General features: G+C 35.5%; 1 protein-coding gene across 1 annotated transcript in view; it reads left to right on the top strand.

The window, feature by feature from the left end:
* LOC125670883 (uncharacterized) overlaps positions 1–26,118 on the top strand; it is a 60,974-nt gene that overhangs the window by 9,280 nt on the left and 25,576 nt on the right. The window contains exons 5-23 of the mRNA XM_048906328.2: positions 2,389–2,526; positions 2,869–2,959; positions 3,301–3,395; positions 3,636–3,754; positions 6,603–6,651; positions 7,507–7,606; positions 8,354–8,460; positions 10,411–10,452; positions 10,578–10,658; positions 11,948–12,109; positions 12,687–12,786; positions 12,901–13,032; positions 13,854–13,991; positions 14,325–14,416; positions 14,967–15,068; positions 15,570–15,710; positions 15,874–15,921; positions 16,181–17,702; positions 19,822–21,486. Coding sequence (XP_048762285.2) covers positions 2,389–2,526; positions 2,869–2,959; positions 3,301–3,395; positions 3,636–3,754; positions 6,603–6,651; positions 7,507–7,606; positions 8,354–8,460; positions 10,411–10,452; positions 10,578–10,658; positions 11,948–12,109; positions 12,687–12,786; positions 12,901–13,032; positions 13,854–13,991; positions 14,325–14,416; positions 14,967–15,068; positions 15,570–15,710; positions 15,874–15,921; positions 16,181–17,702; positions 19,822–21,486 — 4,924 coding nt within the window. The remainder of the gene's footprint in view (positions 1–2,388; positions 2,527–2,868; positions 2,960–3,300; positions 3,396–3,635; positions 3,755–6,602; positions 6,652–7,506; positions 7,607–8,353; positions 8,461–10,410; positions 10,453–10,577; positions 10,659–11,947; positions 12,110–12,686; positions 12,787–12,900; positions 13,033–13,853; positions 13,992–14,324; positions 14,417–14,966; positions 15,069–15,569; positions 15,711–15,873; positions 15,922–16,180; positions 17,703–19,821; positions 21,487–26,118) is intronic.

Consider the following 26,118-nt stretch of genomic DNA (forward strand, 5'->3'; position numbering starts at 1 on the left):
AATCACTGGGTCAGAAAAGTTTACATTCACATGAAAGCTTCCTGACATAGTCCACATTCCAATTTTGAAAAAAATCATGGCCCCTGGGAGCAGGTTGGAGCCACAATAGGGATCAAAGTTTTACATGCGAATATATAGGGAAATCTTTAAATATGAGTCAAGGTGACTCAGGTGAGCGGTGTGACCCACCGGCCTCTTGTTTTAAAGACTGCTGGTGATGTCTCAATGTGAGTGAAATATTCTTGATGTGATATAAAACAAACAACCAAACCAGTGATACGATATCTGATTATATTCAAATTAAGTGATCAAGTCATGTATTAATGGCAAAACAGCAAAGAACCATAGAAAAATCAACAAAATTCACTTCTGACAGAAAAACATAATGCTCATTGATTCAAAAATCAGGTTGTAAATACTCTTTGTGGTGAAAAATTATCTGGAGTTCAGAATTGATCTTCTGTACTAGATTTGGTATTATGATATATGACAGGCGATGACTTGATTGTAGCGCAACCTGTCACCACTAACCTATATTGAAGGATTTAAACTCAGTTGCTGAGAGGTTCTGAGCAAGTTATTTATAGACATAACAGAACTGTGTGTTAGGTCAGTTTTCTGTTCTAACTGAAACAATTTTCTTTGATGAGATATATTTGCTTTGACAGTACATGATTAAGACTTAGTTTACACATTGTGCAAAATCAAAGTTGTACTCGAAGAATTTGGAGAATGTATGAAAATTATGATGTAATGGATGTATTAACTTCGATTTGTTTTGTTTAGGACTATGGATATGGAGAAATTGTTCATTATTTCCAAGCATAGGCCTTTTTAGTTGCTGATCGAATAATAAATGATTAATAATGATGAAATAAGTTTTAAGGAAAGATATTTGCATGGCCACAAAGCCCCCAAATCTGTAAAGTTCACTATTTAGAAGCATGATTATGAAGTTGGTAGAAAATAAAACCACCAAACTGGGTTTTTTTTTCTTGTATGAAATAGTGAATTTTTGGGTGAGGCATGTGAATTTCACACCTGTGCCGTGTTGTTATGGAAGGAAGTACAGAAGTACAATAGTAATGATAGTGATCCAGACAGAAGTACAAAAGTAATGATAGTGATCCAGACAGAAGTACAATAGTAATGATAGTGATCCAGACAGAAGTACAATAGTAATGATAGTGATCCAGACAGAAGTACAATAGTAATGATCCAGACAGAAGTACAATAGTAATGATCCAGACAGAAGTACAATAGTAATGATATTGATCCAGACAGAAGTACAATAGTAATGATAGTGATCCAGACAGAAGTACAATAGTAATGATCCAGACAGAAGTACAATAGTAATGATAGTGATCCAGACAGAAAGATGATAGTAATGATAGTGATCCAGACAGAAAGATGATAGTAATGATAGTGATCCAGACAGAAGTACAATAGTAATGATCCAGACAGAAGTACAATAGTAATGATAGTGATCCAGACAGAAGTACAATAGTAATGATAGTGATCCAGACAGAAGTACAATAGTAATGGTAGTGATCCAAACTGTTTGCTTTTTAACACTACAGGCCACTATAACACCATTGTCTATACATGTGAGGCTAGATAGAACTTCTGAATACTAAGACCAGCAAACTGATCCCAGATCACAATTAACAAGCTAATACTGTGTGTTGAAAATGAATTGATGAGCGAATTTTTCTTGCTTAGTAAAAATGTACGAAGTAATAACCATAGGAACGTGAGTAGTCAGTGTGCTTAATCATGTTAAGTAACACATGCTTCTAGGTTTGGCAGAGATCAGTTGGGCATTGTTTTTTTTACTGGCAAAGATGCATGGCCATTAGTTTTGTTGTAGGAAGAACAAGTTTTTAAATAATTTATTTTGCCATTAAAGTGTATACTCTGAAATATTTCATTTAAATAAAGAAAAAATACATACTGGTAAATTGAAGCATTTTGAATAAGAAACTATGTTCTTTTAATATTTAAATTTTTTTTGGTGGTTATTTTACATTTTTCGAACATTCATAAACTGACATTTTGAAGAGTTTGAATGAATCACTGTTTAGTAGAGGAGAGCTTATCAAACCAGTGTGTGTCATTGTGAAACTAAGAAATCATTGAAAAGGGATGAGTATTTTTATCCCCAGTCCTGTTGGGCAACTCCTTTCTTCCATTTAGCAGAATTACTTGCAAAAACCAGTGCATTTGATATTTGAAAGTATGGAAAAGCAAGTTAATTTGAAAAAAAATTGTTGGCTATGAAGCTGCATCTTTAGGTTCTTTATGTTCTCTCTTTCAAGTTCCAGAAAGATCTGTTTACACTCAAATGGAATTATCCATAGATTTGTCATTGTGTGGCTTTTATTTCAGTGGAAGGGCACAAGTCGACAGAGTGAGCTGGCTGGACGGCCGTCTACTGGTCTGCTGAAGCACATACTGCAGCAATGTTACAACCAGGCAGTCAGCGACCCAGAGAAACTGAACCAGTATGAACCATTCTCACCAGAGGTAACTGGATTACCAGTGTATGATTAGGCTGTCGTAAGACATCCACTGTGGACTCTCCTGATCAATAGATTATAGAAACACTGAGAGACTCATTACCATGATATTGAATGGAATATATAATGAGGAAACTTTGAATCAGCATTGGTAGTGATCAGCTTTAGAAATGAATACTATTAAGTTCAGATATACCGATAATCTTTTTGATATGTTTTTAGTTTATATGAACCAATACAAATGATGTAAGACTTTAGAGCTTGTATATATAGAAGTGGGATCAACAATATTGAACTTAACATTGAATTCTCCACCTGTCTCCTGAGGTTTGCTGCATTGTTTTTTTAGGTGTATGGGGAGACTTCCTTTGACCTGGTAGATCAGATGATTCAGTCAATAAATTTTACAGAGGATGACTACTTCATTGACTTGGGCAGTGGTAAGGTGTCTTCTAAACCCAACATTAGGGGTTATTTCATACCTTGTGTGACTTTCACTTCGTCTCTAGAACTTTAAATTATAAAAGATGGGATTTTGATGTGTGTGTTTATATATATATATATATGTATATGTGTGTATATATATATATATATATATATATATATATATATATATATATATATATATATATATATATATATATATATATATATATATATATATATATATAGACAAAATCTTGTTAGTGTAAATACATGAGAATGCTTTGATTGATTGCTTGAGTTTAATACAGTTTTAGTGTGATTTACAATTAATAGCTGTTGGAATTTATTTTTCCAGGTGTTGGACAAGTTGTGTTACAAGTAGCATCTGCCACCGCGTGTAAGATGTGTTACGGAATAGAGAAAGCAGAGTTCCCTGCTAAGTATGCCGAGGTGAGATCAGAGAAGGGCTACATTCACAAAAAGTTTAAAATTCTTGAGGCATGTAGAAAGAAATTTATTTTATTTCTATCAAAGGGTGGCATACTCAGAGGGACAGAGTGATTATTTAATCAAAGTGGCCCCCCCCCCCCCTGGTTTTTTTTTTTTTTTTGGGGGGGGGGGTCTTGACACTTAATATATGGGGTAATACTCCATTGTACAATTTCTTCAATATTATGTCTGCATTTGTAGGTGATGGCCTCAGAGTTTGAGAAGTGGATGAGTTGGTATGGGAAAGAACATGGGCAATATCAGATAGAAAAGGGTGACTTTTTGTGTGAGGAAGTTAAAGAGAAAATCAACAATGCCACGTAAGAGGTTTATTTTTTTGTATTCAAAATGAAAAGACTAGTACAGTGAAATTTCTCCAAATCGGCCCCTCAGAAAACCGGTTCTCTCTGAATATCAGCCGATTTTCAAAGTCCCGGCAAAAATCTTAACATTTATTTACAAAGGAAGTCTTACAAAACCGGCCACCCCTGAAAACCGGACATCAGCCACTTTTTGAAGTACATTTGTTAACAAACATGTATAATTTACCCTTATAATACTGGCCACTTTTTGAAGATGAACAAATATGGGCCAGAGGGTGTTCAAGATTGGCCAGGTGTGAAAAATGACTGATCTACTGGCCAGGTGGGAAATTATCCACTGGAGGTGTGAAAAACACAAGTGGCATCTATAATTGCTATAGTGTTTACCTTTGCTGTCAAGGGTGTTAATTGACACTTGGCTAATCCAAGTGACCCTTCCAAATGTTGTACAAAACAGTTAGGAACATATTGAATGAATACAGTATCAAATGCCATATTGTTGCACCATACTATTGCATGGATATAAGCGGTAGTTAATAAAGAACAAACCCATGACTGTTAATGATAATTATAAAATGATAGATTAATTTTCTTGGTTTCCATAGACTAAAAATTCCTAAGAAATATTCAAATTACAATTTCATATTTACTGCTATACTGTTCAAAAACGTCAAAACAAATTTGTTAATGACATAAGCGATGAATGTAAACAGAATTTTTTAGGTAAGAGGAATTCCAGTAATAGGCCTCTGTGTTTTCTTTATGTATCCTGTTATAGATTTTCAGTTTAAAATTAGATGATTTCAGTGAGACTATTTCTTGTAATTCATAATTACCTGTAGGTACAAGCGGACTAATTTTATCTCCACCGATAATTGATCATAGATCACCAGATCAAAGTGAACAGTACCTACTTTGTGAATACTGAGATAAAATGTCTCTAATTGCTAAATTCTCAGTATACCGGCCACCCCTCTAAACCGGCCGTTTTTTCCGGTCCAAGAACCGGCCGGTTTAGAGAAGTTTCACTGTATTTAAAAAAGCTGTTTCAGCTTATTATGTGTAAAATTTTGTTGTTAAAAAGTCATGATACTAGTTACATGATTTGTTACATCATATGTTCAATTCATTGATGTCCTTCATAATTTCTGGATAATATTTTGAGTTGTACAACAGACGATCTAAACAGGTATGATACATAAAGGTCTGATTTTTGTGAAAATTGTATCGTGTTATTTATGGTCTTTTTATATTATGTAACTCCCTTTCTTGGTTCTGTATTCTTTTGATGCAGTTGTTTAATGACATTGATTTTACAAGCCGGAACTACGCCGTTAATTTTCAAATGTTTTGTGTTTTTCATTTCACACTCAGTTAAACCAATAAAGAAATTGTTAAAAATAAAATTATTGTGAGTTTCTAAATGAAATTGAAAGTATATAATAAAAAGGTTATAGACTTTATATAGGAAAATATGACGACCTCGTTTTTTGGTCGCGGATGGTCTGTCTACGCGCCAAAAAACTCGGTCGTCATATTATATCATATACCTAGTAGTGTATCAGCCCTGATACACCTATCTTGGCTAGGGTGAGACAGCTGCAAGTAGGTAGGGCTGTCTCGCCCTAAGGGCCGAGATATCTCTGTCTCGGCCCGTTGTCAAGGGGCTGTCTCGCCCTCAAATTTCAAATGGCTATTTCTTCTTTAATCTTTTGAAATCTAACATAACTACATGAAAAAATGATGTTAGACACAATTTTTTTCATATATAATACTTTCTTCCATGACAAAATTTAATTTAAGCAGAAAAATTAAATAAAAACGTTTTTGAAAACAGCGCTAAATTGTAGCGAGTATCTAAGCAAAGGGGGGTAACCCAAGTAACAATTGTTTATTTAGAACAATAACACGTTTAACTTCATTTCAAAACAATCAACGTTCTAGGTGACAGAAAACAGTAGGAGGATTATGGAGGGTGATACTGAAGAATTTTCAGAAATCCCCGGTCCTAATGGAGATGAAATGTTAATTTACAGCAATTTTGATGTAGAAAACTGTTTTAAAACGATTTCTGAAATCTAAAATCCCATTAAAACGAGAAAAGTAGAACCATTATCTTCCGACGTATTTCAACGACTTATAGATGCTAAACAGATGGGAAACGGTAAAAAAAAACTTACTTCAGTATAAGGTAACATTCCTTAAGCAAAGAAATAGCAGCATCAGATTTGTAAACATTCCCGTTCATACGATGACGCCAAGTAAACAAAGTTCTACAACTCTTACAAATTATATGAAATATTGAAAACGGGCGAGTTTGGTAAATCCGAAAAAATAAATAAAAATCAGCAATGGAATAAAGCTACAAAACCCAGACTTTAGCATGTTTCACAATGTCAATAGTACTGGAAACGTAACCATTAAAGGAATGAAATAGTCAAATATTGTTGTACAGTATACCATGTATTTATGTTTGGGTCAATGACACCCCCCCCCCCCACCCACCCACCCAATTTAAAAAAAATGTTTATCAACTTGTTGTGTTTTAGGTATATGATATAAACAATATCACACTCTAATGTTGATCTCGGACCTGGGATTGCCCCTCGAGTGATCTCGGGGCCAATCCCAGGTCCGAGATCAACATTAGAGTGTGATATTCTATATTTCCCATACAAAATCTATAACCTATAAGTGTTCTTTTGATTCAGTTGTTAATGACATTGATTTTACAGGGTGATATTTTTCAGTATTCTTTTAATTCAGTTGTTAATGACATTGATTTTACAGGGTGATATTTTTCAGTATTCTTTTAATTCAGTTGTTAATGACATTGATTTTACAGGGTGATATTTGTCAACAATTTTGCATTTGGCCCACAAGTAGACCACCAGGTTAGTGAACTTTAACTTTGCTGCTAAATAAACTCGTCTATAACCACAGGTAGGCTAAATCTAAAACCACAGGTAGGCTAAATTTAAAATCACAGGTAGGCTAAATCTAAAACCACAGGTAGGCTAAATCTAAAACCACAGGTAGGCTAAATCTAAAATCACAGGTAGGAAAAAATAAAACCCAGGTAGGTTAAATCTAAACTAAAAGTGGGTATAAATAAAACCACAGGTAGGCTAAATCTAAACCACAGGTAGGCAAAATGTAAAACCACCAGTAGGCTAAATCTAAAACTACAGCTATACAAAATCTAGAACCACAGCTAGGCAGAATAACATGTAATACATGAAAGTACTTGTAACTTGTTAGATTTGATCTATTAAAATAGAATTTAAGTAGATGCTTCAAACAATTTAGAATTTTTTGGGGTTTTCCCTTTCATTTACTCACATTAAACAGCATGTGAGGCTATCAGAATCAACATTTACTGTAAACAAAACTCTCCAGCATACCCTGATAAAGTTTGATACTGATAATTTTGAACAATTCACCTGCCATCTAGCTTCTCTACTAGTATTCCTGGAATCTTTGATGGGAGGCATTGTGATGACAGACTTATCTGTTAATTTAGTTTTGCATTTTCCTAATTTACATCTACATGTATTAAACTCCCCACAACTATAACAACTGGACGATAGCTTTCATTTATATGTATAAAATTCTGTGATTGCTGGGGATTAACATGTTATGTGATGAATATAAGGACAATGACATCAACCTTTTTTGAAGATGAGGGTTTATGTATTTATATTTTTTTTTTTGTCTAAATGTAATAGTGGTACGTCTTTCTTTTTCAGTTGAAGCTTAGATTTGCCAACATGAAAGAGGGTGCAAAAATTGTTTCCTCTAAAGCATTCTGTCCACTGAACTTCCGAATCACCGACAGAAATCTGAGTGGTAAGTTATGGCTACTTTTGTAGAACTAAGTTTCAGTTTGAGGCTTTATGTATTTTTCTATTGTGTATTAGAAATCAGACTTTTATTTGTTTTGATAATTACTTAATCAAGTTATGTAATAGTTTTTTCATATACATGTATTTTGTTTATAAGAGTGATACTGTGCAACTTTCTTTTTAAACTGTGGTATGTATTGAACCAGCCTAGACGTGGTAGTCCCACAAAATACAATGAAATGGAAATGTTCTTGTTCTTGACTTTGAATTGTTATTAAACTTGTAAACAGATGATTAAACTTGTGAATGATATATTTGGCCACAGCACTCTGAGTATTATTTCCTGAAGTATTCTTCCAGATATTGGGGCAATTATGAATGTAACAGAGTTATCCCCCCTTCGAGGTGAAGTGTCCTGGACAGGAAAACCTGTGACATACTTTCTCCATACAATAGATAGGGCAATGGTGAGTCTACCCCTCCCCAGCCCCCGAATTCTTCCACCATTCAGGTGGAGTAAGAAGTTAGGAGGCAGATTTACAGGGAAGGTCATGCATGCCATCTGATTGATCTATTATGCATCATTGTGGAGACTGTATAATTTTTCCACCAGGCGGCATGTTTCCGTCCCGAGTTCAGAAATGAATTGGACCAAAATGGGGTGGCTCCATATGTCAGTTTCCAAGCAGGCTTCCTGTCATGTGATAGGAGGTTAGGAGAGTTTGACATACATGAACTCTGCCATTTACAGATATTGGGACGATCATGCATGTGGCTGAGCTGTCCCCACTAAGTGGTGCCGTTTCCTGGACAGGAAAACCTTTTGGCTACTATATACACACCATTGATAGAACCTTGGTGAGTAAGGGGGACCACCTGCATGCAGCCATATCCCAAATCATGCATTCCCTAGTCACTCATCAAGTCACGTCAAGTTCATCATCACCCTTACATTCACACAAGCCATTTATCTGGGCAGATATTATTAGATTGTTGAAAACCATGAGCATGAAAATTTTATTAGGACATTGTTTACAGTGGATGCATTCACAGTTCTCCCAGTGGTTACTGGTGGTATCTTTAATCACCAATGGTAAACCAATGGTACTGAAGTTAACCAAAGGTATTTACCATTGGTAGATTTTCTTGCAGGCTGACCACATTCACGGTAGCATTGGTAGCGCTGGGATTTCGTTTATTACTGACATCTTCAAAATGGCGATCAATGTTGGTGTCCATGCAAATGCCGCAAACCTTTCTGGACATTGCAACATTCATTGCCACTGTAAATGAGATTAAATGACAGAGACTGCAGATTCCTTGTTAGATTAAAGGATATTTACTGGCTCTTGCAAGATCCTTGAAGATCATTTCCCCGACGTTTGAGTGTACGAAAAAGAAAAACCCATTTCACTATTTGTCATGTTGTGTTTCTGCATGAGCAAAGCAAACATCAAATAATTTGTGGTCGTGATGCTACTGTAATTGCTGGTCTGACACCATTCATTACCATTGGTAACTACTGGTTACCATTTTTAATTTCCCTACCAATGGCTAACAAAATTTCGTTAACAGTTCTGGGGCTATCAATAATGCCTTTGTCAAACAATGGCACCAATATTAGCCATTGGTACTTACAACATTTTTACCTTTGGTAGAACAGTGAACGCAAGCTACAATGTATATATAGTGAACATGGACATTTTCAAATATTAATGTCGATTCATTCTAAGATGAAGGTGTCATTCTAGTGATGCAAATACCGTACATTTACTATGAGAAATACAGTGAAATGCAAATTGAATGATTAAAAATATCAACTTGAAATTTTTTTTATAGAGTATTACAAGTGAATTAGGTGATTAGAAATTGACTTGAATCCTGTATTTCTTTGAAATACCAGATACATTTACATGCATAATAGTGATAAACAGGAAAAATTATGTTTTGAAAATCAAATTCGCTGAATATTCTGCTCAGGTGTTAAATGTAAATGGATCAACTTTTAAAATGAAGGTTCAGACATTTTGCTTGAGTGAAGTGTGGAGTAGTGAAGGCTAGTTACATCATGTAAATGTAGTTTCATATTAACAAAGAAAAAAGTGTTCAAATGGACACAGACATAAAGACTAAACATGTTTTCAGTACTTGTTTATATCACTTACAAAATGAAAGGCTTTGATTAACTGTGATCTAGATGCCATTTCATTTACTGCATACAGCCTTATTTTTGCTGCCATTCAATTTTTGTTCTTTTCACTATAGACCAAAATCATGAAATTAACATTGCATTAAAAATAACGTAACATTTGCAATGTATGTGTGTAGACTGGACGTAAAAACCATGAATTTTAAACCATGAAACTAGATTTAGATCAGAAACCCTGACAATGATCAGGTGCGAATTTAAAGCTGTATACAGTTAAACCTACATATTATCATTTAACATTGTTAATGCATGTTTTATAGTACAGTAAAACACAGTTATAGAGAACCTCCAGGGCCAGCGAAAAACAGTTTGTTATAACCAAACTTTGTTACATCCAATGAAATTCCTCTCACAGGGGAATAAGAATCACTTCACAATAACCGTGACTTCATTAGAAGCATGTTTGTTATAAGTGTGTTTTACTGAATTTAAAAATAAAATTTTCTTTTAAAACATAAATTTTTATTTTAGAAATCATACAAATACTTGTCATTTATTATGTCCTGTTGAATGAATGCAATAACACTGCATAAAATTACAATCATTTAGTGTGGTACAGTTTAATCAAATTTTAATGTCTGAACATTTCATTTTTTTAGCTTGAGAAGTATTTCCTGAGGATGAAGAATCCAAAATTAAAAGTAAGCTTCTAGATATATTTTGCTTTAAAATTTTAGTGCAGAAAATTGATACACTTTATGTATATAATTATGTGAGTGACTCATTGATGATGTGTATTGATATGTGATTATTAAATATAAATCAGGATGAGGAAGACGTTAGAAAGGATCGGAAAGGCCGGCTGCTGACATTAAGAGACAAGAATAGCATTGAAAATAAAGAGAAGGTGAGGACCTCTTAATCATATGTATTTCACAGCTAGAGTATTGTTAGTTATCACTAAGTTACTGAATAATGTGGTCTTTCACACTATATAAAGGGCACATGATTTAAGAAATGGCTGTCTAGTTTGTTTGGTATGCGAGATGATTAACTACACTTCGTCATTATGCAAATTATCACGTTTTCCATTGTAGTTAATCAACTTACATACTCAACAAACTAGACAGTGACTCCTTATTAGCTCTCCTGAGTTACCTGACTCGGATGACCTATTGTCGTTGATCTTTGTCCATCGTCATGCATTGTCCGTTAACAATTTTACATTTTTAACTTCTTGAAAACTACAAGGCCAGTTGTTACTGTTTTTAGTGTGAAGCTTCTTTGGGATAAGAGGAATGTAAATTGTGAGATTTATAATCTTAGCTCCCCCAGGGCCTCATGGGTGGGGCCAAAACTGTTTTTAAAAAAAGAGAGAGAAAAAAGCCAGATTTTCAAAAAACCTTTTCTACTCCCACATGTGGGAGAGAAACCAAATGTCTTACTGGGAATTTCAAAGAGGGGCATATATTATATAACCTAAAATATATAACCTTTTGTTGCCAGGAAGACTTTCTTTCTAATGTTTCCTCAAAGTGACAAGACAGATAAAAGTATAGTGCTTGTACTCATTTTGTCTACGGTTTTTTTTACTTTCCAGAACCAGTAAATCTTATTCATGTTAAAATGTGTGTTTTCCTTTTGTAATCAACAGTTTTAAAACACTGGAAATGGTAATACAACTGAATACTGCATATACGATTTAATCTTTACTAGAACAGTGATGATGATATTATTTTGAAATTAAGCCACTACATAAAATCTAGTAGTACCCATTCAAGACAAATAGTTACCAATTCGATTAGGCCAAAATAAAATATATGGGTGTTTCCAGTTTCCTGACCGTACCTACATTTTTACTACTGACCCTAGATATTTTATTGGTGATATTCCGAAATTTTCAAACTGGATTTTTTTAATATTATTTTTCTCGCATGCGAATGTGTTTGATTTACATTTTGATAACTTATTGCAATGTTAAACCAGACAAAGCACATATATAGTGACTCAAAATTAATTATGTTTTTTTTTTAAAAAAATGGTTCTGCAAAGCACAGGTGCCTTACAAATGGATGTGCTGGTTGTACGTGTGAACATGCTTGTGTTATTTTATTGATTTAATGTGTCATACATGTAGTGTTACTTTGATGAGTCCGGAAAATTGTTCAATTTTTAAAATTGAGAAATTCATTTCAGGAAGAAGTTAAGAATGGTATCATCAAACGCAGAAGCAGGCTCTGTGTCAACAGTTTGGATAGCAGCTCAAATAGTTCATTTCCTGCCTCGAGGAACCTGGACTTTGATAGTGCTAGTAATGCCAGCTCAGCAACCAGCACCACCATGGACGAAAATAACCAGGTATCTGGGACTACAACCCGACGGCAGTGGTCAGAGTGGGTCAGCAAACCCAGGCTCTCAGCATTTCTGTCTGCCTGGGACGGGGAAGAAAGTGAAAATGTAAGTCAAGCCGCACCTCATGTGTGTGTGTTTGTCTGTCACAATACTACTGTTTGTTGGAAGGGCAGTGTGTTTTACATTTTCAAATTTTTTCTCTCTCTCACTCTGACGTAACTTGCTTCATGGATTACTGTGGTTTCAAGAATAAACACTTCTATTAAATGCTATTGAATGCATACAAATATGAATTAGTATGCATTGATTTGAAGATAGAAACCACACTATTCTATGACAGAACTTGCACATTTTAAAAGTAGGGAGACCAGGGAGAAGTGTTGTAATGGCAGACTTGTACTTGGCAGACACATCGTTGCAGCACTCCTTTTCACGTGAACACTTATTTGCGATTTACATGTACACAAATGGCGGGTTAAACATAAACAATAGTAAATCATTCTTACAATTGGTGTCATTGTTATGCGAAAACTTGTACAATTTTATGTACATTTTTTAAAGTTTTTGGAATTTTTTGTTTTAGTCTCATGTGGAAGTTGAAGAGGAAGAGCCAAAAGTTACAAAACCAGTACTGAAAACTCCCAGGAACAGAAGAATTGTCAAAAAAGACAAACCTGCAGGAGGTGGGATTTATAAGAACGTCCTCAAGCTCAAAACCATGTTGTTTCTAAGATTAGAATGAAATCAACCATGTATGTGGAAGTCCTAATTAGTCATTCTGACATTTCTGTCTCTAGGGAGAAAGAGAACAAACTTTAGTCGCCAATCTCGCATGAAGAAAAACAAGGAAAAGGCAAAGACCAAAGTTCTTGGTTTGGACAGTCTGAACTTGCTGCACACTCATACTCTAATGTCTACAGCCAAATCAGGTAAATTACACACTCTAATGTCTACAGCCAAATCAGGTAAATTACACACTCTAATGTCTACAGCCAAATCAGGTAAATTACACACTAATGTTTACAGCCAAATCAGGTAAAATACACTCATACTCTAATGTCTACAGCCAAATCAGATAAAATACACACTCTAATGTCTACAACCAAATCAGGTAAATTACACACTAATGTCTACAGCCAAATCAGATAAAATACACACTGTAATGTCTACAGCCAAATCAGGTAAAATACACACTCTAATGTCTACAGCCAAAGCAGGTAAAATACACTCATACTCTAATGTCTACAGCCAAATCAGGTAAAATACACTCATACTCTAATGCCTACAGCCAAATCAGGTAAAATACATACTTTAATGTCTACAGCCAAATCAGGTAAAATACATACTCGTACTGATAAAATGATTCTCAATTACCTGATCAAATGAAAATGATTCACAATTGATGGAATGAGACTTCAGTTATGTTTGTGTTGTTTAAATACCATATTTTGTATGTGAATCATTCAAAAAATATTTGACAGGGTTGTGTAACGGAAAACCTAATAAGCTTAGTTCTTGTAAATACAGAAAATGCATAAAACAGCAGATCTGTTGATGGAATATTTTGTTAATCTCATATTTTTTCTACATGTATAACAAATTTGTCTATTGGATTAGCAGGGAGCTGTTGTATTGGGTACATTGAACAGGAAATTTTCCATTATGCATATACACTTTATATAGTAATTTATATGGAATTATACATGTACGTGTATATCAATGTTCATTGAACATTACAATGTTATGACAGAATCTCCACCAGAGAACACCATGAAGTGGAACGACCTCAGCATGACCTCAGTTTCATCGTCATACTTTAAACCCACGACCCAAAGTCGATCTATCTCATCTCTGGAGTCCGAGCCCCCGGCCCTACAACATCTGCTAGGTAAATCCTATCCACAAAACAACTTCACCCACTTCAATTGAAAGTATCATGTTATAATAGTAAAATTATGAACTTTAATGATTGGAGTGGCGAGATTGAAAATAAGTCAAAGTTCAAGATTACCTACCCTTTTGACCAAATCGCCTATATTGTATTACTGCATAAGTCTTAAGGGACTTTGCTATGTATGTTGTATCACTATAGCAGCTAGACAAAACATTTTGAAGATCTTCTTTTTGATTTTGGTTGTTAATTGGTAGGTTGTTTAGAGGTTAACACTGCTTGAGTGACACTACGAAGATTTTGTAATGGGAGTTGTGTTCTTTTTAACAGATTTGTTCAAACAACAGTACATGCAGTTTATTTCCTACATGAAAAGCCCACAGTATAAAGTTACCCTTCAACAAGAAATTGAGAAAGAGAAGGTATGCTTAATAAATATGATTCTGATACAGGGAGGATGTTATTGTAAAATTTTCAAAGCAAACTTTATTTTTGAAGCATTAAAGTGTATATTGTACATGTATATTGTTTAAATGAAAACGGTTTTAAATCTCAAATGTGACACATCTTGCATGGAGATGTGACTTTTTTCAGATTCTCTAAATTTTGATGAAAATGTTCATATATTTGTACAACCAAGTACTTTTCTTTGCATGGGTTTATATTGACTTCATGGGGGGGGGGGGGGGGGGGGGGGGGGGATTAATATTGATACTTCATATCTTTCGTTTAAAGATGTACATTGTTAGAAAAATTGATACTTATCACAATGTTTTTGAAATAAAAAAACAAATGCTTGATATTGCATTTCTGGTCAATAGTAAGGGACAGCAGATGATGAATTAGCCCATTATCAGAAATGGTGCAAAATTGGTTTTAAATATTGTGGTTTTGTTTAATACACAAAAATGAAAGTTTGAAAATTAAAATTTCAAATGTCAAAGATATTTACAAGTTTTCTTCAATTTTAAGCAAAGACAGCTACAACTAAGAGCAAAGGCCATGCACTTGGAGGCTCAGTTAACAGGATTGCAGAAAGAGGGCGTGTCCAGACTCAAACAGAGGATGAAGGAGGTGTGAATAGATTGGAGGGAATGAATGAAAATTCATCCTTTTTGTATTGGCAATCAAAATTTTTCTGCTGTTTATATAGTAATTTTTCTGTTGTTTGTATTGTTACAGTTTTTAACTCTTCTGAAGCTAATGGGCATTTTTCAAACATACTGAACTCCAAGCATTCTTTCATAATGAAGGTTGAAATGTGTTCAAATATAAAAGGGATCATGTTGCTTGGATAGGGAGATACATGTACTTGTAAAAATAGCATGAAATTGATTAGATTTTTTCTATTTAGAACTAGTGGACTAGAGATGACAAAATTCCTGTAAAAATTCTATTATACAGTGAATAATGTACATTCAATTAATAATTTTTAATACCTGGCTTTCAGGCAGTTAGGGGGAGGGAGTGGTGTTAGACCCTAAAGGGATTCAAACTAAAATCAGGAATTTACAGTACATGTATAGTGTTTGTGTTCTGGCTCAAATGCAGCAATGTCTTGTGTTGTCTTTACAGTTAGGTATACATGCAGAGAATCCCTCTGAATTCCTGACACAGGCGAAGAAGATTGTAACAGGACACAAAGAACTACAAGGTCAACTGTGTAACCTCCAAGGTCATGTGTCCAATCTAGAAGCAGAGAGATATAAACTTTTGGTCAGTTCTCTCTTATTGCAGTCAACTGTTCAGTACAAAAGAAGCAATATTTAAAGAGCTTTTACCTGCCTTTTATTGTACAGTACTATTTCGGTACGAAATTTGTGAATAATCAGAAGATCGCAATGGATAGATAATGTATGATTATTCTTTTATGTTGCAGCGTAATTCAAATCAGCTAGCTCTTGGCCAAAAACTTAATGGAAGCAAGGTAGGTTTCTTTTGCTTCATTTTCACACATTTGCTGCTACATAAAGTTTGAACATGTTTAGATTCACTTCTGGTAGTTTTCTACCTATAAATTTTTTCCATGCAGAGTTACACTATGGTTTGTATGTCCATTCTACATACATATGAATGTTACAGCCATAACACACAAATTGACAAAATTATTCACATTGCCTTACCAGTACTATTTATATGGCATGAAATGATATTCATTGTACAAGTATGTGTTAATTACTTTACAGAATGGATTTGTCAAACCAGAGCTGACGAATGATTTAATCAAACATGTCAGCACTACATACTCCCAGAAGAAAAAGCTGCTTAACAAAGTGAGAGAGCTAGAGGCTGAGGTTCAGGCTTTGGAGAGTGAAAACCAGCATCTGTCACAGGTAGAGAAGGAAAACTTCCTCCGCTTAGCTCAGGGCCAGAAACTTGTGCCAAATCTATATCAACGACTCGGGGAATTAGCTAAGGCAGCTACACTATCATCAATAGCTACCCCAATAACCACAACCAACCCATCAACAACAGCTATCCCATCATGCATGGCTGTCCCATCATCCTCAGCTGCACCATCAACCCCATCCACAAAGTCAGCAAGCAATGCTCATATAGCACAACCATCCATTAAATGTAGTCAAATAAAGGAAGCTGTACCTATTGTTGGAATGAGGAGCATTCTGTCTCCAACTGTTTCTCAAAGCTCAGGGATCATACCATCATCTTCTATTGGGCAAACCACCACTCCGACCTTAGTGTCTGCTGTCCAGACTGTTGTCCAGTCCTCTCTCAACTCGTCAAAGCAAGATCTTAAAGCCAAGAATTTGTCTCTACATTCATTGCTTGAGGCCAGTGCTCTCCAGAGAGAAAAAAATAAAGACAGTAACATAAAGGCAATTGTTCCTGTTATGGCAGTGGTAGAAAATATGAAACCTGTCAAAGAAATCGCTCTGAAACCTGTGAATGGTGTCAACCAAAAAATAATTTCCTTCCAGGGGGTAAAAGATGGTGTGCCAAAACCTTCACTTCCTGTCAGTATACCACTAGGAAAGGTGAAGGCGGAGGAGGGTCAGACAAAGCCCTCGTTACCGGTCAGTATACCACTGGACAAGGCAAGACTGGACGACATGCAGAAGAACAAATCCATTCCAACTACAAAAGAGGAATTAACCAGGGCTGAGAGACTGCTGGCTATGTATTCTCCTATCAGTCGGTCAAGTAGTGTGGATAGTACAGACACGGCTGAGGAATCGGGTCACAGTTCAAGTGTCAGTAACGTAGGCCTTTCTCCAGCTAACTCCCTGATGAGAAACCGGTCTGATGCCACAAGTGCTAATAAAAGTAACCCCAGTGGCAGAACGATAAACAGTTACATCAAAGCTGTCGTGAAGGACCATATCACTGGTTCATCTAAACAGGGATCACTCAGTCTGTTAAATCACTCAAAATCTGAAGACAAGACCATGTCTCAGAAACTGAATCTAGCTGAAGCTTTGATTCAGATGTCAGAGGCACATAACCATGTCAAACCAAACAGTGTGTCGATATTGAACAACAACCACATGAAACAACCAGTTATTATTAAACGAAAACAGAAAGATCAGATTTCTCCCAGTGTGGCGAAAAAGCCAAGACCAGATGTATACCAGACTTCACCAGCTTCCAGCAGTTCTGTGACACTCACTGCAGGATCTGTGAGGACCCCCGGGTCGGAGTCGTCCACTCAAACAAACAGTCCCCTATTCACAAAGGCAGCTGTAAAAGGTAATAAAAAAAGTACCACAAATCGAATAGTGAGTAATCATTGTGTAGAAGAGAACATGAGACACCTCCACCTCCCACATTCTGTATTAAATAAGAAACCTTTCAAATCAGTTCTTTTCTGAAAGAAGAAGATTATAATGCAATTTGAAGGAAAATTGTGTGCATTTTTAGCAGTTATAGAGGAGAGTTACATGCCGCTCTGAACCCTGGGGTTTTTTTTTGACATGTAATTAAAGGCAAAAATGAATTGGCATTTTGCCCTTAAACAAAAAACAAAAAGCAATTAACAGTTCTTGCAGAATTTAAACCTTTTACTGTATCTGAGTATTTATGCTGGGGATAAAATATATTATTTTCAGTTTCCAACATTATGTGTAAGGGGAATACATAGGCACAGGAATTACTGTATTGGGTCAAGCTATGACAATGGTGTTATTTCCCCTATAAAAAATGAATGATGATGATACAGCAAGATTTCTTTGGTTTTAAGTTAAAAAACAAAAACAAAAAAAACCCTGAAATTCCAAAAGAAACATGTTTACCATTATATGATACCCCAAAAAATGCTTAACTGACTCTCTAAAACTTGCCTTCAATAGATATGATAATTACATATATAAATATACTTTGAAAATTGTTTTTCTTTTCTTGTTTTACGTACGTTCATGTACCACAGACAGTCTGATTAAAGTATTCCATTGTATAACACATTAAAGTAGTGAGTGTTGGCTTTAGTCAGCCTGGTACAACAAATATTGACCAATTGATCCAAGCTGGTCACTAGCATCCTTACTTTTACATTGAAATAATTTACAATTATATTGTTAGCATAATTATCAGATTAGTACAGAGGATTTCTAGACGTAATAGTTACGTGTAGCTCGTGCATGCATGACGAGGGACAACTGGACGTAATAGTTAATGTAGACCGTGCATGCATGACGACGGACAACTGGACGTAATAGTTAATGTAGACCGTGCATGCATGACGAGGGACAACTGGACGTAATAGTTAATGTAGACCGTGCATGCATGACGAGGGACAACTGGACGTAATAGTTAATGTAGACCGTGCATGCATGACGACGGACAACTGGACGTAATAGTTAATGTAGACCGTGCATGCATGACGACGGACAACTGGACGTAATAGTTAATGTAAACCGTGCATGCATAACGAGGGACAACTGGACGTAATAGTTAATGTAGAACGTGCATGCATGACGAGGGACAACTGGACGTAATAGTTAATGTAGATCGTGCATGCATGACGAGGGACAACTGGACGTAATAGTTAATGTAGATCGTGCATGCATGACAAGGGACAACTGGACGTAATAGTTAATGTAGATCGTGCATGCATGACGAGGGACAACTGGACGTAATACTTATGTAGACCGTGCATGCATGACGACGGACAACTGGACATAATAGTTAATGTAAATAGTTAATGTAGACTGCATGCATGACGACGGACAACTGGACGTAATACTTACTGTAGACTGCATGCATGACGACGGACAATTGAACGTAATAGTTAATGTAGACCGTGCATGCATGACAACGGACAACTGGATATAATAGTTACGTGTAGATCGTGCATGCATGACGGGGGACAGCTGGACGTCCGATGCAAACTGCTACATTTCACATGGCAAGAAATACTTCAAGATACTCTAATCAAAATACATGGGAAGAAATATATGATGTAACAGAAGTTTTTATGAAAGTTAATAGCACTGATGAACTTGATCCAGGATATTAAATAAACATCTATTATGTGTTAATTACGGATACTGAATTGTAACTACATATATACTACAGTAGTTATGTATCTGGACTCCAGACTAGCATTAGTTAACGATAAATTTATGTACCATTACATATTCAATTTTTGATACTATATGATTGGAGGAAATACATGTACATCTATTATGATTGCCAGCTGACACAGAGAACTATTAAACATGAGAACATCTTAATTACAACAGTATGTATTTTGAGATTTCAAGGGCAGGTCAATTATTAAAGAACCTGAAAGCTGGAATTTATTCCAGAAGTTTTATTGTATGTATGATTATTTCACAAAGTATAAATTTATGTCTTATTTATTTTTCAGAACACAGAACAGAAAAATCATCTTCCAGAGATGCACACAGCAAGCCTAAACCAAGGGAGATCACTAGTGGGTTTGACGCCTTGGTAGCATTGGCATCTTCTGAGCTAACTAAAAACAAACATACAGAAAAACAGCTAAAATCTATAAACCATCACCATAGCAATGTGCACAGAAAACCATCTCAGTCTCACAAGGACCATTTTAGAAGTGCTCCATATGCTAAAGCAAAGCCATCCGGGCCAAGAACACCCCCGGGAAGCCCACCAACTCAAAAGCAGGGCCCCAGGACACCTCCAGGGTCACCCAGTCAGTGTAAACAAAATCATACTAGTGACAGAGGGTCGCATCTGAACAAGAGACCGAGAAATATGTCCAATCGCAGTCGAGCTCAGTTTAGGAGGAGCGATACCCACGGATCCTACAGCAGCAAGAGTCGAAGTCCCAGTTATGATTCCAGTCGAAGCAGTCGATCCCGGTCATCCAGTAGTTCTTCATGTAGTTCTGGATGCTCGTATTCCAGCAGAAGTAGGTCACGCAGTTCTAGCTGTAGCAGTAACTGTAGCAGGGGGCCACCCGCCAAGAGGCCTGCAGTCAAACAGCAGCCTGCTATACCCAAACCTGCTGCTCAACCTTTGAAAATTAGCACTACCAGTAAACCAGTAGCATTGAAAAATAGTGTAGCCAGTACAACTTTAAATGGCAGTTATCGTATCGTGAATAGTAATGCTGCAATGAATAATTCAACTATGATGATAATGGCAAACAATCCATCAAATTCAGGGAATAATTTATTACAAACAACTCCTCTGGGAAACCAGACTATTCCAGCTTCATCTCTGACCAACAATGTTGTAGTCCTGCAACTGATGCCACAGAATTCTGGGGCCAGTGGGCAGATTATTAGAACTTCAATACCAGGCACACTGGTGTCTTCCCAACCCCCACCATCTCAGGGAAAGGCTGTCAACAATTTCAACCAGCCATTACAGTGCTCACAAGTCCCCCCACCCCCTCCGCCTCCTGTCAGCAACATAGTCCCACTTCACAATGGATTAGTGCCCCCAACTAATGGCATGCAGCCCAATGGACCTAGTTTTCAATTTACTATAGACAACAGGGGGGGCACTATACAGACCTTTAATTTTCCAGATTTGACACGGCCACCTCCTAACATAGCAGTGAAGCCATCAAATGTTGGTCATCCACTGCCTGTGGCTAATACCAGTCGACCTTTGCTTCCCTTACCAAAGGGACAGCAGAAGAGGATGCCCTCCCCCCGAGGCCAAACCCCGATCATGACTGTGAACCACAGACCACAAGGGAGTCCCAGTAATGTGTCTATACAGCCTAGACCTAACCTAAACACTGTTCAGAATGGATTCCAAGAGAGACCATACACTCCTGCGGCCAACATGAGCAATAACTTCTCACCCCCACAGAAATTTAACGACACTCAGCGAGGGCAACCACTCAATCCGCGAATTCCACAACAGATCAGTAATTTCCGTGGATCTCCAGTGACCATACATCCAGCGCCATCTGGTGTTATACAGGGAAATAACTCCAACACTAGACCAAGGTTCACCACTTTTACAGTGCCATTCCAGGTGTTCAACAAAGATCAGGGTAATGGTCAACAACAGTTCGGAAACCAAATGCAAACTGGTGAGTACCACTTTTTCAAAAGATTTGATATTTTTATATTTTCATGATGCACATTTAGTTTAATATTCTCTGCGATTTGATTTTGATTTGGAATGATGTACTGTAAATGAGGTTTGATTAGCGTGATAATTTCCTTGTTACTGTAGACTGTCAGATTTGCCTTGAGTTATTTTTCATTTTTTGTCTTGATGTTGTTCGTTATTGTTTGCCACTGTTAGCACCCATTACACAGGACTGGCAAACTGTGGACACTATCATAACAATGTCATGGGTCATAGGTGTCCTATAAATCCCATATTTCCTATCAAAAATTAATCATGTCCTCTAAAGTCCTGTATACCTGAGACTTGTCCTGTGATACCTGGAAAAAAAATTGGTTACTATGTAAAATATATGTATATATAAATATGGCTTCTGCTATTTATAAATATTGTCCTATAGTATATTTGTGAGCAGGGAAATGAAGTTGTATTTATTCTCGTGAAAGTTATTGTTAAAGGCTATGTCGACCTTTTGCTTTGATTTTGTAAAATAAAAAAATTGTGCATGTAACACACAATTTTAATGACTTGAAAATACCTTCAACACCATAAGTTTGGAAATTCAAATAACAAGGCAAAGCTATATAAGTAAATGTGGGCAGATGTGAGGGGAGGTGGAGTCTGTCAAAATTTTAAAACTATTTATGATAGATTTCAGTGGCAGATCCAGAGTGGGGAATGCTCAGGGGGTTGGACCCCCCCCCCCCCCCCCCCCCCCCCCTTTCGTAAGAAAACTTTGCTTAAAAGGGAGGTAAAAATAACACATTTTGAGGGTTTCCAACCCAGCCCCCTTGAAAACCTTTAATGGTAGAAATCCCCCTTCAAAAATTCCAAGATCTACCCCTGGATTTGTCCTTTAAAGGTCCTATTATAATATCAGGGGGTGGGTCCTATTTTCCCCATATTTTTGAAGCCAAACATTTCTGTGACCCATGCAATGTACAAATTAAGACCATTATGCTGTGTTCATTTGGAAATTACAAAGAGCTTGAGTTTAAACATGTTATTAACATTGTGTACGTGGACTGTAGCAAGTATTTATATGTTTTCAGTTTTTTCATGTGTGTTTAAATTTCAGTTGTAGTTGAAGAAAATAAATCATCCCCCTCAAATAAATAGAATGGTATGTCACTGAGGCACCTTCCCCTTTCTTTTGAATTCCAAATGTTAATGTATACTTTGTATGGCAGCTTTGATATTGGGCATGTTTAGCTCTTTTCCTGTGCATGAGACACTCTTTGTCACTTGTAATTTGTGTGGAAGTTTGATTTCATTTATCAGTTTGAACATTTTTGGTTTAAGCATGAATTTAATTTGCAATCTATAGAACATAACAAAGGGAGGGAGAGAAAAAATATAATTTTAAAATGAGAAATGGTGTGAAGAAGTCTTTATCCTTATCTTCTAGTGTCTCTCATCTGTTGGTTGTGTAATTGCGTATGTGAAACACTAATTTGTAACATACATGCTGTAAAATCGGGGGTGGGGGGGGGGGGGGGGGGGGTGTGTGTGTCAAAATATCATTGTTTAAGGAAGGAAATATAATGGTTCCAACATAGATCTCAATATTTTAGTGTTACTTCGCTTTGGAATTTCACTCATATTGACATTGTATAATTTATATCTGTGAGGAGGAATTATTAAACCTATAGTAAAGAAATTGATTAATTTTTGAAAATTCTTATGCAATATGAGATACATGTATGAATGAGTTCTAGCAAAGACAACTATTAACCAAAGAGAATATGCAGGGTAATCTTGAATTAACACCCACCCACCCTAAAAAATACTTGAGCGATTTTACAATGGGTATATTTCTATTAAACTGCAGAAGTGACCAAAATATTATGAAAGTATTGTAAATGCTGTGAGCTTTTCATGCAAATAAATATGTAATCAAAAACTTTTGTATACATGCATGTGAATGTTATATGCAATTATTGATTGACACATAGTAACTGGAACAAAAGTTTACTAATTTATATGTATCTGGCATTGAAAAACTGATTCCTTTAATTATCTTCATAACTTAACAGTAAAAATTTTTTTTTTCAGGTTGGCAGATGCAGTGATTTGCCTTAGCATAACTTCACAATCATTTACTGGATTGGAGAGCACAAATTATAGAGGCAGCCTCGCATACAACACACAGGGAAAAAATATCATTATCATGAAGAATGATCTCAAGGCAGCCAACATCATTCTGCACAGTTCTACACTCATTGACTTCCAGGAAATATATCGCACAATTGGTTTTATTCATAAAAATACTTGACACTTTTTGTAGAATTTTGTAATTTGCACAAAATAAGAATGAATTTTAGTTTGAAAATGAAATTGGGTTTAATGAAGAATTATTATGCTGCTGTGATTTAGACATATTTACATGTATTTGAATTTTGTTTACGTAGAATATTTGCTGTGGAACCTTTTATACTAATTCAGAATTTGCTTCATTATTTTTCACCCAATTTGACATGCATGTGATAATATACATGTTGATGTGAAAATTCAAATGTCATCCAGAAATTTCGCATCATCAGGTTTCCTGTCCTTGGTCAGTGGACTCTTGCTAGGTCAATATGGCGAGACTGATGCCAGTAAAATTGCTCAATGTAGATATATAACTTCCTTCCTTTGATCTCCCAAGCATGCTTGTAGAAATAAAGCAAAGGAAAATGTAGGCTTTTGTGTTTTATCGATAGTAACATTCATAGTCATTTCCCATCCCTACCTAACGTAATTTATTTATAGCACCCAGATTATTGATATTATTAATGATTAACCTTCATTTTGCTTCATTTTTTATTTCTTTAAAGCAAGACAAATTTATCAATTACTAGATGAGCTTGAAGTTTATTTTTGATTTATATTCCATTTTTAAAAGTCTTGTTCCTGTGATTGACCTCCATTACATATTGTGTTTGTAGAATAAAATACCTGTAGTTTGCGATGCAGAGAAGTAGTTTCAGTACTAGGCCGTTAGCTGGCTTTGAGTGCTTACATTTACCTAATGTGCAGACATTGTAACCTTGACTAGAATTCTATGTACATTCCTATAAGACATCAGTAGTATGAGTAAAGATTGTGTAAAAAGAATTTATGGTACATCCTGAAGCTGTTTGTGTGGTTTATTAATGCTAATTAAGATACTTAATGTATTGAATGGAAAAGCCTTTTTAAAAATAGGTTTGGCCTGTTATTTAATCTTTTAACAAAATGTAATTTATGTAATAAAATTTTATATAAGAAATTAGATGCCGTTTAAATTTTGTTATGATTTTAAAAAGAAGAAAAAAAGTTTGAAAAAAAAAATTTCAATTCTAATTTTAAAATATTTTTTTCATCATGCATGTATTTCTGTTTATTAATGATGTGACACTGATATCACAGTATTCAAATGGAGATTCTCAGAAGACAGTGACACATTCAAGAAAAACACATAGATATATATATCCTCATTGCTCTAAACTTTATTTTCACATACCTTCATTGCTCTAAACTTTATTTTCACCAGCAGGGGAGAATGAAGTGCGCAGTATTATGCACATTTATGAATTTAAATTCAATGTAATACTGAAAGTTACATTTTGTTTGCAGTATAAAATCACCCGTATTGATTGACCTGACACTCACCAGCATTGACTATGTTTTTTATCAGCACGAAACCGGTAATTTGCTGTGTTTATGATGCACTTTTCCCCCCACAAATTCTTTACAGTTATTGAGTGAGGAAAAACTGGTGTAAGAACTATGTGCAATAAAGTTTTACACAATTGTTTAAAGATTGCAGCACTAGAGTGTACAGAAGAGTGAAATCATGTATATGAGGATGTGACTTAGATATTGGATAACACATGCATGGATTTTCAAGTCGATTGAAACACTTGTATTTATTTGAATGAATTGTGAGAGAGGATGGGTAAGATTTGTTGTATATGCTCTTTGAATTCTTGTTAGTTACATCAGATGTGAAGAGTGTAATTGATTGGTTAATATCTAGTTCATGAAATATATATTTATATACTACATAGCACTTGGAAACTGTTTCAGATGTGTTTATTAGATGAAACCCCTCCAAAAAACCATGATGGATGTTAATTATCACTTGTTAGATTGGAATAGCATTGTGAGCAATTTTGACTGATACTATGTGTTGGAAACTTTATTTTGGGACAAAAGATCAGACCAGAAGTTAAGATTGGTTATTCTGTGTATATATGTGTACAAATACTTGAATGTTTAGTGAAATTTGCTTGTACTATAGGAAAATACTAGCTGTGTTAATAAATGTTAACATTTGATTACTTAAAAGTTTATTTACGAAATACAACTACAACAAGGAAGCAAGAGCATGGTTATCTTTTATATCAGTGTGTCTGGTATTTGTTTTCTGTTTGGGTTTTGCACAAGGTTCTGTCTTTTGGGCAAGATTAATACAAAACCATGGAATTTTTTGGTTGAAATCTTTCTTTATTTATGGAAATTATTTTTTTCAGCAGTTTTTGAGTTACTTTGTCGCTACTTGAGTTGCTTGATTTATTATCATCTGCACAACAGTTGTAAAATTTTGATTTGTGATTTGATAATG

Source organism: Ostrea edulis, chromosome 4 (genome assembly GCF_947568905.1).
Source record: "Ostrea edulis chromosome 4, xbOstEdul1.1, whole genome shotgun sequence".
NCBI classification, from domain to species: domain Eukaryota; kingdom Metazoa; phylum Mollusca; class Bivalvia; order Ostreida; family Ostreidae; genus Ostrea; species Ostrea edulis.